This window comes from Pongo pygmaeus, chromosome 13 (genome assembly GCF_028885625.2).
Source record: "Pongo pygmaeus isolate AG05252 chromosome 13, NHGRI_mPonPyg2-v2.0_pri, whole genome shotgun sequence".
NCBI lineage: Eukaryota > Metazoa > Chordata > Mammalia > Primates > Hominidae > Pongo > Pongo pygmaeus.
The window spans coordinates 102100785-102120176 of NC_072386.2; the positions used below are offsets into that span (position 1 = coordinate 102100785).

Consider the following 19392-nt stretch of genomic DNA (forward strand, 5'->3'; position numbering starts at 1 on the left):
CTGCTGTGGAGACATCTCTCACATTAACATCTTGGCTACTAAACGTTTTCAACAGCCTAAAGGCATGTAGCAGTGCCATGGAAGTCACTTAGTTACTCCTAAACCAAACCCCACATTATTTTTTACTCATCTCAAGCCAAGTCTTGTTTCCTAATTTCTGTTTTGGCATTAGTTCTGGCCCACTCTCTGCTACAGAACCCTTTGTCCTCTTTTCTTTGCATTTCATAACCACCATGAAGTACCACTGATTTCGTCTTCTAAATTTGTTCCCCCTCATTCCTACTCTAACAGTCCTACCCAGGGCCTCATTGCAGCTACTCCCCCACCATCAGCCATTTATCTTCTCAACTTCAGTTCATTTTGCACATTCATCTCAGATTAATATTCCCAAAATGTCTTACCCTGTGGCTATCCCACTGTTTACCATAAACTTTTGTGTGTATGTGAGGTTTTCTATGACTTCTGGCCCTAGCAACTTTGTATCTGCCATTAGTCACTAGAGCCTCCTGTATTTTTAAATTTATTCACTCTACATGTGTGCATCACCTCCAGCTGTCCTCCATACTGGAATGTTCTTCCTTCTGAGCCATCTGCAAGACGTGTATCTCCAAAGTCCAGCTCTCATGATCTATGATGAGCCTTTCCTAATCCAGTATGTATATCTTTGTACTGAGTTCTTTGCCATATCTTTTAAATATGAAATCATTCTATTTTGTCCTATTCATCAATCTAAGAATTGATTGTTGAATGTTCCCAACATGTACTTTCATCTCTTTGCTAAGATATATATTAATTTCTTTGTGGTGAGGAAATTGGCCACTAGAGAGGGCTTTCAAATGTGCAAGTCTCCCTTTGGCCCAGGCACAGCTAATCTGAGCACATCAATGCCACACATCCTTGCCTTCGAATAGTAATTGGGCCAGGGGTTGGCCCATGACTTATTACCAGCCAGTGAGGTTCATTATGAGGATTTTTGCTGGAACGATTAGAAAGAAAAGAGGTACTATTTTTCCTGGGTTTGCTAGATGGGGACAGTGAAAGTGTGGTGCCTTCCTTCATACCACTAGAGAAGTCTATCTACCACCAAGGAAAATGAGGCTAATCTCAGAAAAAGCAGAGTCAAAACAAGGAGGATGAGAGCCCCAAAACTATTATTTGGGTAATTGAATTCACTAGTTTAAAGTCCCTGGACTTTTCAGTTACACAAGCCAATATATTACCTTTTGCAATGTTCAGTTTAAGTGAGTTCTGACAAATACAATGATGTACAAGAATAATGACGTATTAATGATACATGGAAAAAAGCAACACAAAAATTTTAAATATAGTAATGATCCCAGTTTTGTAAAACACTTATTAAAAAAATGCAGTAGGCCTATAATGCCAGCACTTTGGGAGGCTGAGGTGGGAGGATCACCTGAGCCCAGGAGTTCAACACCAGCCTGGCCAACATCGTGAAACCCCGTCTCTACTAAAAATACAAAAATTAGCCGGGCGTGGTGGTGTGTGTCTGTAGTCCCAGCTACTCAGGAGGCTGAGGCAGGAGGATCACCTGAGCCCAGGAGGTGGAGGCTACAAGGAGCTGTGATCACGCCACTGCACTCCACCCCGGGTGACAGAGCAAGACCCTGTCTCAAAAAAAAAAAAAAAAAAAGCAGAATAGAAACAATGATGACAGTTAAATGGTGAGATGAGAGTGAGAAACGCTGAATTTAACTTTATTCTGTATGTTTCACAAAGATGTCAGGGTCTGGGATTTTATCCAATTTACCATACTCACTCCACCAAATCAACTGGTAGGATCTCCATGAAACAGTAACAGGGTCATTTAGAAACCTGTTGCTGCCTCATGAACTGTCCTATGAAAATCCTATGAACTGTCCTTGGTTCCCCGGGGATACTGTCTGGCAAGGCCCCTTATCTCTCCAACTCATGTCACACCTTGGCTCCAGTTCTCATTTCTCAGGGGTGCGTGTTTGCTGCCGCCCACTCCATCCTCGCGTCCCACGCCCTCGCGATTCCTGCTCATCCTAGGGGCGCCAGCTTCGCTGGAGGACGCCCCGCTCTCCGGGTCCCCGCCTCGGTTCCAGGCCCAGCTGCAGGTGCCACCCAGGTTTCAGTCGCTGAGGAGAGGGAGAGCACTGCCAGCTCGCTGGGGTCCCCGCTGTCTCTGGCAAGTGGCTCCGCGCCGGGTGGGCTGGGGCGGCGGGGCGGGCGCAGCTGCTTCCCCGCCCCGGGGCGGCACCCGCGCTCGGGGCTGGCGGCTCCTCCCCGCCCGGCCGGGCCCAGCAGCCCTCGGAGCCCAGCGCAGCCGCCATGTCCTCCGGGGCCAGCGCGAGCGCCCTGCAGCGCTTGGTGGAGCAGCTCAAGTTGGAGGCTGGCGTGGAGAGGATCAAGGTGCGGGCCCCGGGTACCCACGCTCCGGTCCTTCCGCCCGCCGGGCGTGAGAAGAGGAGGCCGGCGGCCCGGACCGGGCGCCAGCGGGGGACTCGGTGGCGGCGGCGAGGCCTCGGCGGGGCGCGGGGGGCGGCGGGGTCCGCGGTGAGGGAGCGCGCCGGGCAAGCCGGGGGCCCGGGCCTGACGGGAGGAGGCCGCGCCTGGGGGGCCCCGCGGTCGTGGTCGGACCCGGTCCCTGGGGGTGTACCCACTGCAGGAGGCGGCCGTGGTCAGTTCCTCGGAGGGCGCACAGGATGCTGGCGACGCGCGGGCCGGGAGGGTAGACCCAGGGCTGGGGAGGCCACCGCAGGGCCGCGAATTGGTGATGGATTGGTAGGATGAGAGCGAGAGGGAGGAGAGCCAGGATGCTCGGGTTTCTGTCGTCGTGACTGGGTGGACGGCGCTGCCACCCGCCGAGATAGAGAGGAGGGGTGCGGGTTTGGGGAAATGATGAGTTCGGTTGCGGACCTGGGGAGTCCTGGGAGCCATCCGTAGGTATTTGTCCTCATGGCCTGAAGCTCAGCGCCCAGGGCTGAAAGAGGTCATTCAAGTGCATGGGGGCGAAAAAGCCTCTTCTATGAAGAGCAGAGCTCAGAGCCTGGGACCCCGGGGACCAGCCACACCGATGGCCGGTGGCCGAGAGAAGAGAAAGTAAGAGACAGCAAGGTTTCCGAGCAAGGAAGTAGGGATTTCCAAAAACTGGGGGCTCAGTCAACATGTCCAGCGTTTAGTCAGTTGGCTAAAAGGCATCTGTTGTAGAGCTGTGTTTAGCAACGAGTGCAGCATTATTTGCCGAAGGTCTGTAAGAAGGAACACACCCATGGTAGTCCCTGTGCCTCAGTGGCGCCTTTGCTGTGTGCCTGGCACCGCTACAGGGAATAGGGTGGCTCTGGAGGGGAAGGTAAACAGCAACTTAACGGATACATAGCATCGTTTCACGCACTAAGTGGAGTGAAGATTATAAACAGGGTAAAGGGAGAGAGCTGTGGAATGCAGAGGTCTGGTGGCTTATGTGTTAGTAAAAGCAGAATCTGGACTGTCATAGGGTAGGCAGACTTTTTTCTTTTTAAAGAAATCTAGTTTTAAAGAGGAAATAACGTGTTTTTTTAACTTAGGAAATGAAAAGCCATGTTTTAGGGTTGAGAGGAAGGAACAAATTATATTTTTAGGTTCCAGGGAAGAAACAAATGGAAGCCAATTGCTAGTAGAGGAGACAGGGCTACGGGGAGCGGGGGATTGGTGGCACAGCTTCTGAGACAGGAAGAAAGAAGGTAAGGGTGTATGTAAAGTTAAGTTTCTAGATATGGGCTAAACTTGTATGGTGACACTTTTCTTTGTGAAATAGGAGGCCATGTTTTCTTCTAAGGCAGAGGAAAGGGGACTAAGGGAGTGGCCCCTGAGCAGGCACGTAGATGCGCTGTGACTGAAGACCCAGCTGCTGTGAGAAGGGAGACTGCTGGTCATATTTGTGATTTTCTTTTCCTGCAGCAATCTTTGACCATCCTGGAATGTGAGTGCTGAAGGTGAACGGTAGTTGAAAGAGGAGTGAGTTAGCAGGGGAGGTATGCCAGAAAGGTGGAGGTGGGGCCGGAGGGCAAGGTGTGTGAAGGTCTGGCCAGAAAGAGGCTGAGCCTAGATGGATAGAGAAGGAATGCAGCCAGCCTCCTGGTGATAGGTGAGACAGAAGGGGAGGAGGTGATGCCTGGTGATCTTGGTGAGGTCAGAGCAGAACAAAGGAAGAATAAAGGAGGCAGCACCCTGGATGGGAAGGAGAGATTGTGATCAGAGAGTAGGATACTGGGGTGTAAAATTTCAGAAGTGGAGCAGTTACAGGTGTTGTAACTATATGTGTTTGCATTGAGAAGGCTGTTTGAGGGGAGGAAGTCAGGGAACTGAAACGAGGTTGTTGGAAATTCACAAAGACAATGTGGGGACATGAGGTGGAAAGGAAAACTGTGAGCCAGTCAGATGCCTGCCTACCCGCCAAGTAGCTAAGAAAGAGGAAAGATGTTCTTTTTTTTTGAGATGGAGTTTCACTCTTGTTGCCCAGGTTGGAGTGCAATGGCATGATCTCAGCTCACTGCAACCTCTGCCTCCCAGGTTCAAGCAATTCTCCTGCCTCAGCCTCCTGAGTAGCTGGAATTACAGGCACCTGCCACCACATCCGCTAATTTTTTTTTTTTTTTTTTTTTTTTTTGTATTTTCAGTAGAGATGGAGTTTCACCATATTGGCCAGGCTGGTCTCGATCTCCTGACCTCAGGTGATCCTCCCGCCTCAAGCTCCCAAAGTGCTGGGATTACAGGCGTGAGCCACGGCACCTGGCCGGAAAGATATGCTTGTCTGCGTTTTAAAAATGATGATGAAACTGAGAGCCATATAAGTCAGGTGAATTGCCCAAGCTCACAGTAAGCTTATTTACTAATAGGATAATAAGCCTATTTAAGAGGCATGCTCATAGAAGTATGATCTGGGGTACTTGGCAGGGCTTCTCTCAGACAATACCTTAGAGAGTCACAACATTCCAGGGTCTGGTCTACCTCACATCCTCATTCAGTGTTGGATGTGCTTAGCATAGCCAGAGGTGTCTTCTCTTTGACAGACTTGCTATCTGAAAAATAAACCAAGACACCAATTTTCTAGCATATAATAGAGGACATCCCTTCCCAGCTATAGGAATGCTTGGTATCCTTCCAAGAACTCCTCCTTTAGAGGAGCCTCACAGAAGTTGCTGGGTAAACATGGGCTCAAACCAAGGAAAGTCAGGTAACCTGGGTGGAGGTTCTCCCACCTCCAGTGGCAGGGGACAGTTTGCAAGTATTTGGGCTTATAGTCTCCCAGCCCAGAGCCTCTCTCCCTTGCTAGTGTTAGAGAGATGCTGATCACGTTTACTCTTTTCTTATTTTCTCTGCATATCCCCTTACCTTAACTTTTTGACCGTGTTCTTGAGACTAGAGTTCAGTTAGTCTCATTTCTCCAGGGGTCCTGGAGACAGTGTCCTTCCACCTACCATGTGTGGAGTTTACCTGCTACCCCAATGCAAAGATAGTAAGCCTGAGCATAATTGATTCTCGATTTCTTTTGAATTAATAACTGGTATATATAACCATTAATTCCAATTATAATTCACATGAAAATGTCAGAGCTTCTATTGAGAGAAAAAGCAAACTTTAGCATTAGCCTGGTAATATTATATTATGGTTTTATATTCATATAATACGGAGTAAACTGTCATTACATTAATGCAACCTAAATTCCTAGAGCTGTCCAGAAACTTGGTAGCAATTGTGACATAAACAGTTAATTTTCCAGTTATTTGGAGGCTTGGAAAATTAACACAAACTAGTAGTAATACCTGAACAGCAATTGGAACCATTTTTGTACAATATGGGTGAATTTTATTCAAAATGCCTTTTAATGCAAAAAAAAAAAAAGTACAATGAGGAAAACCTCCAAGTAGAAATATGCATCCAATGGAAGATAAGAAAAGGGATAATGATATTGTATCAGTTAGTTTTTGCTGCCTGACAAACCACCCCAAAATTAAGTGGCTTCAAACATTTATACTCACAGTTCTTAGATGGACAATTTGAGCTAGGTTCAGGTGTACAGTTCTGCGGATCTTCTGTGCTCTCCCATACATCTGCAGTCAGATAGAATGTTAACTGGTGTTGACTGGTGTCTGGGTGATTGAGAATGGCCCTCACTCACATGTCTGCGGGTTGATAGGCAGGTGCTGGTTGTAGCTTACCGGTTCTTCTCTACAAGACCTCCAGGAGGCTATCTTGGGCTCCTTCAGATGGTTGTCTTACAGTTCCACCTGCACCAAGAGAGGTAGGTGCAGAGACTCTTGAGGACTAGCTTGGAACTTGCCCTTTATTTCTACCACATTCTACTGGTCAAAGTCAGCCCAGATTCTTTTCTTTTTTTGTTTTTTTGAGAGGAGTTTTGCTCTTGTCACCCAGCCTGGAGTGCAATGGTGCGATCTCGGCTCACTGAAACCTCTGACTCCTGGGTTCAAGCGATTCTCCTGCCTCAGCCTCCTGAGTAGCTGGGATTACAGGTGCACGCCACCACATCTGGTTAATTTTTGTATTTTTTTTTTTTTTTTTTTTTAGTAGAGACAGGGTTTCACCATGTTGGTCAGGCTGGTGTCGAACTCCTGACCTCGTGATCCGCCCCTGCTCGGGCTCCCAAAGTGCTGGGATTACAGGTGTGAGCCACTGCGCCCGGCCACACAGTCAGCCCAGATTCAAGGGGTGCGTCAATAGACTCTACCTCTTGGTGAAAGGAGCTGCAAACTATTGTGATCACGTTTGCAGTCTACCACAAATGTATTGCTATATGTTAGCGCTATTCTAATGGTTTTATATGTGTGAACTCACTTAATTGTTACAGCAACCCAGAGAGGTGGGTTACTATTTCTAATAATTTCTCAGATGAGGAAACAGCTACTGAGATGTTGAGTAACTTGCCCAAGGTTATATAGGTAGTGGCAGAGCTGAATTTGAGTCCACGCAGTCTGGTTCCAGAGGCTATACTCCTAAACAATAAGCTATACCGCCTCAAAAGCAAGGCGGAAGAATTTTATCACTTGTTTGGAGCAGACTGAATAAGGCTTCAGACTTGTAAACATTAAGACAATTTGCTCATTTGGCAAACTTGGATATAGCGATGCATGTTTTATATAAGTGAAAATTTGTAAAGGGAATGCTAGAATGAGCTATTTCTTTACCCATTCAGTCTCAAAACTAGATTTCTAAATGGATCAAAGATACAGCTTTTTCTTGCCTTCGTTGAATAAGCAACTAAACCAAAAAATATCTAAATTGAAGTTCATGGAAATTGTAACCTTTTCTCTTTGTAGTTCAATTATTAGAACTTTCAGCAGAAAGAGACTTTTGGAGGTCACAAAAGGTTGATATTTACCAAGTTGAATGATCATTTTCAGAATATCCTTGACTGCCGGATGGCTTGGCTGTGAGCAGTGTGCCATGTTGCTGTCGCTTTGTTTCAGGTCTCTCAGGCAGCTGCAGAGCTTCAACAGTACTGTATGCAGAATGCCTGCAAGGATGCCCTGCTGGTGGGTATTCCAGCTGGAAGTAACCCCTTCCGGGAGCCCAGATCCTGTGCTTTACTCTGAAGACTCGTGAGTAATGATACACCATGATGTCTTGGGCCCGTAGCATTATCACAGGGCTTCCCAAAGGACTTGAGCAACTGAGTTTTGAATGTCTCCTATTCTTGGGGAAATTAAAATAACAGCTAGCAAAATGTACAACTTTCCCTGAAGGGTGATTCTGGTGCATAGTTACCTTGCCTGTAGAATACATCTAATTAGGACAGTCTGAAGTTTCTTTGGCACTAAGTCATGAGATGCCAACATCCTTCTGTACTTGAGCTCTTTGAGTTGGCTGGTAGTAATTTCTTTCTTTCTTTTTCTTTTCTTTTTTTTGAGACAGTCTCACTCTGTCACCCAGGCTGGAGTACAGTGGCGTGATCTTGGCTCACTGCAACCTCCATCTCCCAGGTTCAAGCAATTCTCTTGTCTCAGTCTCCTGAGTAGCTGGGACTACAGGTGCATGCCACCACGCCCGGCTAATGTTTGTATTTTTAGTAGAGATGGGGTTTCACCATATTGGTCAGGCTGGTCTCGAACTCCTGACCTCAGGTGATCCACCCGCCTCAGCCTCCTAAAGTGCTGGGATTACAGGCGTGAGTCACCACACCTGGCCAGTAATTTCTTGACCTTAAGCCCACCCTCTCTGTCCTTATAGCATCCTAGGGTTGGGATTTGCTACTTAGTGCTATGAACTGACTTGCTACTCTTGGGACTAAGGACTCCCCAGAGTGGGAGATGTGTTCCTGCCACCTGCTGTAATTTCTTTCCTAATGGTTTTCAGAATATATCTCTGTTTTAATGGAGAAAGAAATGTAGCTACTGGGAAAAAGTGTGAGTGGGGTTAAAAGAGCTTTAAAAATTGATAAATGAAAACACCTCTCTGGTAGCGTATTAGAAATTTCTTTGGTTCGAATGCTTTGTATTGGGGTCATTTTCACAATGTGTTTCCCCCCTCACCCCCGAGACATCTTGCTCTGTCGCCCAGGCTGGAGTGCGGTGGTGCGACCTTGGCTCACTGCATCCTCTGTCTCCTGGGTTCAAGCAATTCTCCTGCCTCAGCCACCTGAGTAGCTGAAATTACAGGCGCATGCCACCAGGCTCGTCAAATTTTTTTGTACTTTCAGTAGAAATGGGGTTTCACCATGTTGGCTAGGCTGGTCTTGAACTGGCTGGTCTCAAACTCCTGACCTCGTGATCTGCCTGCCTTGGCCTCCCAAAGTGCTGGGATTACAGGTGTGACAAAATGTTTTTTTAAGAGGACAAGGGCATGAATTATTAGAGTCTTTTGGGACGAACATATTTCAAATGATGTATTCTAAGGGGTATTTATACAGTAAGTAATTATCTCAGGTCCGTCTTCACAAGTAGCAAAAGGAAATTGTTCACATTTAAAAGAAGGAAGCAACCTATCAAATCTTATTGTACTTTTTAATGGAAAATGTTCATATTTATGGTGTTAAGATAATAGTCTTATGTTGGCATAGCATTTTTCTTTTTACAAAGCTTCCTTCTTCCCTCCCCTCCCCTCCCCTCCCCTCCCCTCCCCTCCCCTCCCCTCCCCTCCCCTCCCCTCCCCTCCTCTTCCCTCCTTCTTTCCTTCCTTCCCTTTTTTAAATTGAGATGGAGTCTCGCTCTGTCACCCATGCTGGAGTGCAGTGGCACGATCTTGGCTCACTGCAACTTCCACCTCCCGGGTTCAAGCAATTCTCCTGCCTCAGCCTCCCGAGTAGGTGGGACGGCAGGTGTGCAGCACCATGCCTGGCTAATTTTTGTATGTTTAGCAGAGATGAGATTTCACCATATTGCTCAGGCTGTTCTCAAACTCCTGACCTCAGGTGACCTGCCTGCCTCGGCCTCTCAAAGTGCTGGGATTACAGTCATGAGCCACTGCGCCCAGCCTTACAAAGCACTTTCATGGGTGCTGCTCATTCAGTGGTGTGGTTTAGATGTCTTTTGTATTCACCTGTTACTTTCATTTGTTTGTTTGTTTGTTTGTTTGAGACAGAGTTTCGCTCTTGTTGTCCAGGCTGCAGCACAGTGGTGTGATCTCAGCTCACCACAACCTCTGCCTCCCAGGTTCAAGCGATTCTCCTGCCTTAGCCTCTGTAGTAGCTGGGATTATAGGTGCCTGCCACCGTGCCTGGCTAATTTTTTTGTATTTTTAGTAGAGACGGGGTTTCTCCATGTTGGTCAGGCTGGTCTTGAACTCCTGATATCAGGTGATCTGCCCAGCTTGGCCTCCCAAAGTGTTGGGATTACAGTCATGAGCCACCGCGCCTGGCTCACCTGTTGCTATTTCGTGAATACTAAAGTACCCTATGAAATGATGACTAGTTAATTTTATAAATAAATCTTACTAAAGTGAAAACCAAACAAACTCTTTTTCCAGTAGGAGAGAAGTTCACTGAGGAATGCCTTCAAGCACAAAGTGATGAATGACTGCCTTCAAGTCTCAAGAAAACACTTTTCCCTAACTTTTAGAGATATTTCAGCCCTTTCCTGTGGCCTGGTCCTATAGCCAAAATCACAGATATTCATGAGTTTCTACTTGAGTGAGGAAACTGGGTGAAGGAATAGAGTTTTAAATAGGAATAGCTTGTTTTTTTGTGCAAGTACTTTTATACATAAGATAAACGAAAACCTTACCACCAAACATACCAAAATGCACCTCTTTCACAAGTGAGTTACTAAGATTTCTATACCCGGAATATCATGTATGTTTCATTTACTGGATGTTTACATTTTAGGAAGGAAAAGAGTTTTGTTTATTTAAACAACTGAATACTTATAAACTGTTGTTCCTGGAAGACATTTATGCCATAAAAAATATGTTCTTTTCTCATGAATTTACAATTCCTAAATGAAGACCAGAAAGTACAGATTGCTGGGAGGAAGAATAGGCTTTATTAATCAACTGATGTCTTGATTTTTCTAAATGGGAAGATTGTTTTATTTTTAACACTAATTATGGGAGCAGATTCTTAGCAAACTTCTTTGGAAAAGTTAATGTTATGATGTGCATTAGGCTGCCCCATCATGTATATAAATGAAGCAGATTTGATCTTTGTATTCTTACGTTCCTCTACTTTGTAGTTGTGGCTGTACTTAAAGAAATACAGAATTTCATATGCTTAAAAATATTTAAAATGTGACCCACAGAACATTGTAAATGATTAAAAACTAACATGAAAATATTACAACCTAAAAGAATTCTTAACTTCACAAGTGTTTCACTTTGATGATGTGCCTTTGATTTAATTTGGGACACTTTTTTAGAAGGATACATTATTCGTGTTTGTAACAGTCTTTGAAGAGCTTGGAAATAAAATTTCTGCTTAAGTAATCATTTTTCTATGACAGCAGTATTTTGTGTCTGATTTTGTATTAAGGACTCATGGATTTCTGTTTGCCTGTGAGACTGAGTGCTGGAAATGAGAGAGTGAAATTGTTGTTTTTAAGTCTTTGTAGAATTTTGCAAATGTCCTGAAAAATAGATAACTGTATAACATGAAGAAAATATCTCTATTAATGGCAACATTTGTTCTCTGAAATAGCTATATATAAACTCATAAATAAACAAAAATATCTGTGAGTGTAAGTAGTGTTACAATAGAGAAAATAGAAGTCATTAGATGGGAACTCCCTTAACTTTTAGCTACTAAACTTCTAGATCTGGTGATTGGAATCCCTTCCATTCAGTCATAATTCAGGCATCCCTTTTATAACCTATTTGTTCTCTGGATCTGTTTCACCTTCTCTGAAATTGCACACTACCAGTGATCCTTTCTCCTTCATCTTCAAGTTCTCTGCTGGACGCTTTCTTTTCTTTTCTTTTCTTTTCTCTTCTCTTTTCTTTCCTTTTCTTTTTTTGAGACAGGGTCTCACTTTGTCACCCAGGCTGGAGTGCAGTGGCGCTATCTCGGCTCACTGCAGCCTCAATCTCCTAGGTTCAAGTGTTCTTCCCACCTCTGCCCCCCAAGTAGTTGGGACTACAGGCGTGAACTATCACACCCGACTAATGTTTGTATTTTTTGTAGAGATGGGATTTCGCCATGTTGCCAGGCTGGTCTTGAACTCCTGAGCTCAAGCCATCCACCCACCTCAGCCTCCCAAAGTTCCGGGATTATAGGCGTAAGCCACTGCGCCTGGCTTCCAGTGGACCCTTTCTATTACAATTTAGCATGTTCCATTCTGTCTTAACAACAATAGCATTTTTTATTTATTATTTTATTTTATTTTATTTATTATTATTATTATTATACTTTAAGTTTTAGGGTACATGTGCACAATCTGCAGGTTAGTTACATATGTATACATGTGCCATGCTGGTGTGCTGCACCCATTAACTCGTCATTTAGCATTAGGTATATCTCTTAATGCTATCCCTCCCCCCTCCCCCCACCCCACAACAGTCTCCAGACTGTGATGTTCCCCTTCCTGTGTCCATGTGTTCTCATTGTTCAATTCCCATCTATGAGTGAGAATATGTGGTGTTTGGTTTTTTGTTCTTGCGATAGTTTACTGAGAATGATGATTTCCAGCTTCATCCGTATCCCTACAAAGGACATGAACTCATCATTTTTTATGGCTGCATAGTATTCCATGGTGTATATGTGCCACATTTTCTTAATCCAGTCTATCATTGTTGGACATTTGGGTTGGTTCCAAGTCTTTGCTATTGTGAATAGTGCCACAATAAACATACATGTGCATGTGTCTTTATAGCAGCATGATTTATAGTCCTTTGGGTATATACCCAGTAATGGGATGGCTGGGTCAAATGGTATTTCTAGTTCTAGATCCTTGAGGAATCGCCACACTGACTTCCACAAGGGTTGAACTAGTTTACGGTCCCACCAACAGTGTAAAAGTGTTCCTATTTCTCCACATCCTCTCCAGAACCTGTTGTTTCCTGACTTTTTAATGATCGCCATTCTAACTGGTGTGAGATGGTATCTCATTGTGGTTTTGATTTGCGTTTCTCTGATGGCCAGTGATGGTGAGCATTTTTTCATGTGTTTTTTGGCTGCATAAATGTCTTCTTTTGAGAAGTGTCTGTTCATATCCTTCGCCCACTTTTTGATGGGGTTGTTTTTTTCTTGTAAATTTGTTTGAGTTCATTGTAGATTCTTGATATTAGTCCTTTGTCAGATGAGTAGGTTGCGAAAATTTTCTCCCATTTTGTAGGTTGCCTGTTCACTCTGATGGTGGTTTCTTTTGCTGTGCAGAAGCTCTTTAGTTTAATTAGATCCCATTTGTCAATTTTGGCTTCTGTTGCCATTGCTTTTGGTGTTTTAGACATGAAGTCCTTGCCCATGCCTATGTCCTGAATAAATCCTCATTGAAAAACAAAATTCTTTTTTGATTCCACTTTCCCCTTTCAGCAAATGTTTGATAAGATAGCACAATGAAACTATAAGCATCTCACTTACAGATGAATATAGTGCAAATGTCCTAGATATAAACTGATAAAATTCAGTAGTTAGAGAAAATACAGCCGGATAAAACTACTTTAACATAAGGAAATCTATCAATGTAATTCATTACTTGAATCACTTAAAGAAGGGAACCTATGCCAAAAAGTCATCTGATAAAATTCAATAGCTGTTCTGGGCTGGGTACAGTGGCTTACGCCTGTAATCCCAGCACTTTGGGAGGCCAAGGCAGGCAGATCACGAGGTCAGGAGATTGAGACCATCCTGGCCAACATGGTGAAACCCGTTTCTATTAAAATTCAAAAATTAGCTGGGCGTGGTGGCACGCCCCTGTAGTCCCAGCTACTCAGGAGTCTGGGGCAGGAGAATCGCTTGAACCTGGGAGGCGGAGGTTGCAGTGAGCCGAGATCACGCCACTGCACTCCAGCCTGGCAACACAGTGAGAGACCCTGTCTCAAAAAAAAAAAAAAGCTGTTCTGAATAAAAACTAAGTGGATTCGTGAAATGAGAGTAGAAAGAAATTACTAAGATGATAAAGACAATTTTTCAAAACCAACAGCCAGTATCATACTACATGGTGAAAGGCTGACACATTCAGGATATCAGGAACAACACAAGAATACCTTTTATCACCACTATTATTCAGCATTGCTTTGGAAGTCTTAGCTAATGCAGTAAGCTGAAAAAATGAAATGAGGTAAACATTTTAGAAGAATTATCTGTATTTATGGGTTATATAATTGTACACCTTGAAAACTCGTGAGATTGTCGTATAAGAAATACTTGAATTTATAATAGAATTTGGGAGGCTAGCTGGATAAAAAAGACAGAAAAATAACGTTTTCTATACTGACAATAGCTAGCTTAAAATGGAAATGGAAATTATATTCCCTTTCTACTTTAATGATATAACTATAAAAATACTTGGGAATAAACTTAACAAAAGTGCAAGGGCCATAAAAAAGATTTTATTGATGTTATAAAATGGAGTGTAAATAAATGGAGGGACATGGCAATTCTAGGATATTAAGACAATTTTGGCCAGGTGCTGTGGCTCACACCTGTAATCTTAGCACTTTGTGGGGCCGAGATGGGTGAATTGCTTGAGATCAGGAGTTTGAGACCAGCCTGGGCAAGATGGTGAAACTCCATCTCAACAAAGGTGCAAAAATTAGCTGGATGTGGTGGTATGCACCTGTAGTCCCAGCTACTTGGGGGGCTGAGACAGGAAAATCGAATGAGCCCAGGAGGTTGAGGCTGCAGTGAGCTGTATTCATGCAACTGCACTCCAGCCTGGGCAACAAAGTGAGAATCTGTCTCGAAAAAACCAAAAAAAAAAAAAAAAAAAAAAACCCAACAAAAAAAGACAATTTCATTAAAATGTCAATCTTACTAAATAAAATTTCTGCTTAATTAATCATTAATCATTGTGTGTGTGTGTGTGTGTGTGTGTGTGTGTAAAACATGAGGAGGGGATGGTCATGGTGGCTTATGCCTATAATCCCAGCCTAGGCAACATAGTGAGACCATGTCTCTATTTTTTTTTAATTAAAAAAAAAAAACTCTTGTAAAAATCATTACAGAGCAAAAAAAAAAAAAAAACAACCAACAAACAAAAACAAAACAGAGCCAGGTATGGTGTTGTGCACTTGTAATCCCAGCTACTCGGGAGGCTGAGGCAGGAGAATCGTTTGAACCTGGGAGGCAGAGGTTGCAGTGAGCCAAGATCGCACAACTGCACTACAGAGAAAACACCTGCCATGTATAGGAGAGATAATGGGCTAATATCCCTAATATACAGAATATTCTGATTGCATAATGAGAAAAAAATGAGTAAAGGGTATGAAGAAGCAATTCACAGAGGAGAGAATCCAAACAAAAGGGCACATAACTCCACTAGTAAGCAGGGGAAATGTAAAGACAGTGATAATGAGGTGTATCATTTTTCAATCCCTCAAATTAGAAAACAAAAAATAAAAGTGCATATTCATTAAGAACTTACATGCCATGTTCTAAGTATTTATGTGTATTAGGTCATTCACTCCTTATTGGTGTGACCTTGAACAAATCAAATTCTCTGGGTCTCAGTTTCATCACCCATAATTATTTTTTACATTTGGATAAGAATATCTTCTTTATTTGCTTTGCACAAATGTGGAAAGTGAGGCGCAGGTGAGTTGAACATCGTCCGTAATCCAACAGTTAATGGATGATAGAACTAGTATCCAATGTCGAGCATTCTAGCTCTAGAGTCCACACCCTAAACCACTGTGCTGTGTACCATTGCTGGTGAGGATGAAGGAGACTGGGCAGTTTTATACCTTATTAGGGTGTAATGTGCTACAACCCTTTGGGAGAGGAATTTGGCAAAATCTCTGTAAATCCCAATCAGAAGGAAATAAGATTGAGGAGTCTGAGATCAGATTAACCCTCATGGCTTCAACTTAACTGTCATTCAGGTTTGGAGAGGCATGGTACAAGGAAGGAAAAATAAATAAATACAGAATTAAGGATGAGGATTATGTCTATACAAGAACATTGGATGTAGTTACTGGTACATGAAACTCACTGGAAACAAATAGATCAGAACCCATCAAATTTTTGAGGGGATTTGAGAAAATGGCACTAAAACTGTTGAAGTCGAATAAACTTAACTTGAGGCCCTTAAACTTACATTTCAGAACGTAAGTGGAGAAAGCTTTGTAGTCCCTAAGGAAGACACTCTCTTAAGGGGTCCAAGGAGAATAATGGATAAGGGAGGACTTCCAGAGGGAGGAGCTGAGGATGGGGTGAGGATGGAAAACCATGGATAAGGGTTTCTTCCAGAGAGTGAAATGACGACCTACCAGAGGAGGTCCTTCACATCTGCATGGCTGGATTTCAGAATGCTGACCGCTGACTTCTGTGTGTCTCTCATTCTTTCCCCTTCTACAGCGAAGTTCATTGAGTCTCTGCTCTGCTATTGTGTTTTTAATATTGGTATGTGAGAGTGGGGGAAATGACAATAGATAACCAAAAAGTTCCTAGGTCACTAGACTTTGAGGAGCCATATCTAGCCCCGATGGGGAAAAATGAGCATTACCTCATAATCCTGGTCTTTGAGCTGCCTGCAGTGACTAGCTTTGGTTTTCCTCTTTTGAGGTGGGACTCATTGTGTTCTGCATGTGAGAGGATGAATGAAATGGCTATTTGGGGACCAGAATGGTGGAGTGCGGTAGAGAAGAGACTTTCTAGCTCTTCACCAAATCCCATTTGTTTTTTCCTTCTGGGCACCCTGCTAGATAGATTACAATTTGCAGCCTCTTTTCTAGTTAGATGTGGCCATGTGCCTCTGGGCAGTGGAATGTTTTTGCTTTTCCCTTGTTTGCTGTCTGTTTGGAAGTAAATACCCTGGGTGGGCTGGCAACCGTATGTTGAAGATGACAGGCTCTCTCTGCGACTCTGCAAAGTGGAGTACTCTCCTTGCCCTAAGCAAGTGATCTCAAATGATCAATAAATAAATTTCTCAAATGTTAAGCCACTGAGGTTTCAGGGGTTTTCTGTTACAGCACCTAGTATTACTGTAACAAATACAACCTAGAAAGATATCTATGATATAGTAAGTACAGTCTTCCCTTAATATACGTGGGGGATTGGTTTTAGGATGCGCCCCTCCACCCCACTCCAGTTTACAAAAATCCACTCATACCAAGTCTGGCCCTGCAGAACCTGTGTATATGAAAAGTTGGCCCTCTCTATAAGTAGGTTTTGCAACCTGCAAATACTGTATTTTCTTCCTTCCTTCCTCCCTTCCTTCCTTCCTTTCTTTTTTTTTTTTTTTTTGACAGAGTTTTGCTCTTTGTTGCCCAGGATGGAGTGCAATGGCACAATCTTGGCTCACTGCAAGCTCCACCTCCTGGGTTCAAGCGATTCTCCTGCCTCAGCCTCTTGAGTAGCTGGGATTACAGGTGCACACCATGATGCCCAGCTAATTTTTGTATTTTTTAGTAGAGACAGGGTTTCACAATGTTGGCCAGGCTGGTCTTGAACTCCTGACCTCAGGTGATCTGCCTGCCTCAGCCTCCCAAAGTGCTGGGATTACAAGTGTGAGCCAGCCCGCCTGGCCAAAATACTGTATTTTCTATTCACATGTTACTGAAATAAATCCACCTGTGAGTGGACCTGGTAGTTCAAATCCTTGTTGTTCAAGGGTCAACCGTATAACATTAAAGAAGTGGTAGCTTCAGCTTAGCTAAGTTGAGTTGACATCGTGGCCGTATACCATGTCTTATATCCCCATATTCCCCATGTTCAACATAGTTGATATTTACAGCTTCACAGATGATAGTCAACTGTCATCTAAATCAAACGGCTTAGTTTTTAATTTCCTACTGCTTCATATTAAATTCATTTTTCTTCATAGTTATGCTAAAACTAAATAGGCTCAAGTCATCACACCAGAATCCCTTATTTAGCTTTTTGATTACTAAGTTAAGATGTTTCTATTTAGTTGCAGGGGCAGACAAGAATGGTGGATTGGTTACATTGACACTTTGGGTGTAGATAGATGGTGGTCAGTTTAAGATGTTCTGAGAAATCATGGCAAAAATCTTCACATGGGAGCTGAGATGCGCAGAAACTGCCATAGAGATGGTTTTTCTCTTTGATGAGAAGCAAGTGGGACTGATAATGACTACCATTATTATTTTTTTGAGATGGAGTCTTACTCTGTCACCCAGGCTGGAATGCAGTGGCATGATCTCGCCTCACCCCAACCTCCACCTCGCAGGTCCAAATGATCCTTCTGCCTCAGCCTCCTGAGTAGCTGGGATTACAGGTGTGCACCACTACTCTTGGATAACTTTTTTATTTTTAGTAGAGATGAGGTTTCACCATGTTGGCCAGGCTGGTCTCGAACTCCTGACCTCAAGTGATCTGCATGCCTCAGCCTTCCAAAGTGCTGGGATTACAGGCATGAGCCACCACATCTGGCCATGACTACTATTCTTCAGTAAGGTATACTGCATTCTTTCTGCCCCTTCCAAAAATTGCAGTCTAAAGCTTTTTGTTCAAAATTTGTTTGGATTATTGTCCTGTATCAAACAGATATTTGTTAAAAGTTCCTTTAATTTTTATTTATCTAGTTATTTACCTAGAAAAAGCTAGTCTCAGCATTTCTAAATAAGATTTTTTAAAAAAGATTGTGACTGGAATATCACCATAAATCCTCTGTGGAAACAAAACAATTCCATATATCATGTTAAGTTTACCCTAACTGATTGAGGGATGGTATTTGCCTATAAAATCAAACAGTTCCAAAATACCTTCTATCAACAGGATGGTTTGGAATCCCGTAACAGTGGTATTCCATCCCATAGAAGTAGCATAAGCTTCCCCTCACAGCTCCTTTAATTCTAGATTGTTACAGGATGTAATGCACATTTTTTTTTAACCTTCTCATTTTGCAGGTCCCTTAGTATTACCAGGTAATTCTGCAAATACACTTTCTCTTTTTTTGCCATTTAATATAGATCATGGATCCAAAATGGACCCCCACGTTGATCCCTTTCTTTATGGGTATTATGTTTGAATTAGGAATAAGTCCAATAATTGCCTCAATACATGCCATTTTTTTCTCAGCCCTCATTTTGGATTACTATAGTTTGCACTCTTCACCCCCCTCAACCCAGGCTACTCTACTTATTAAAATTGTTGGATCCCTCGTTTTAGGGCAGGCCTAATTATTGGGGGTAGATAAGGAGTCTCCTATTGTGAGAGGCAAGGAAATGGGACATTCTGGTATTTTTCCCCAGTTATCTTCTGAGTCTCAGTGGCAAGGGAAGGAATATCTTATGCCCATCCACAATTGGAAGAGACAGCTGATGTTTGGTGAGGCCTACAGACTTGGGCTGGGCTTAGGGGACTTGGAGTAAATCCCCTCAAAAGACCTCAGAGGTGAGCATCACTATCACCAGCAATGAATTGAAGGGCCAGCAATTCCCATTAGAACCCTATGCGGATGTTGTATTTTGTGCTGTATTCTTACACTGTATGCAGTATTTTATACTGTATGTTTACTGTATCCTTTTATGTTTAGACACACAAATACTTACCATTGTGTTTCAATTGCCTACAATATTCAGTGCAGTAATGTACTGTACAGGTTTGTAGCCTACAAGCAATAAGTTATACCATATAGCTTAGGTGTGTAGTGGGCTACCCCACCTAGGTTTGTGAATTACGCTCTATCATGTCCACACAATGATGAAATCGCCTAATGATGCATTTCTGAGAATGTATTCCTGTAGTAAGCATGCATGACGGTGAAAGTGTAGTAGAAAGAGGAAAGTAGGACAGGCGGTGTTAAGTCAAGTTAAGCTTGTTTCAAAAAGGAAGAAGTGATTAATAGTATCAAATGCTGA

The 19392-nt window shown here is 43.2% G+C and overlaps 1 protein-coding gene across 2 annotated transcripts; it reads left to right on the plus strand.

Moving 5' to 3' along the window:
- Positions 1 to 2235: 2235 nt before the first annotated feature.
- On the plus strand, positions 2236 to 10899 carry GNG10 (G protein subunit gamma 10). Of its 2 annotated transcripts, none has more exons than XM_054500510.2 (3): positions 2236 to 2397; positions 7452 to 7583; positions 9946 to 10899. In XM_054500510.2, exons 1-2 carry the CDS (start codon positions 2317 to 2319, stop codon positions 7575 to 7577), a joined length of 207 nt encoding a protein of 68 aa, XP_054356485.1. In that variant the 5' UTR covers positions 2236 to 2316; the 3' UTR covers positions 7578 to 7583; positions 9946 to 10899. The 2 variants fall into 2 exon arrangements, with proteins under 2 accessions (XP_054356485.1, XP_054356486.1); XM_054500511.2 differs by having other exon boundaries at positions 2244 to 2397; positions 9949 to 10899.
- The last annotated feature ends 8493 nt before the right edge of the window (positions 10900 to 19392 follow it).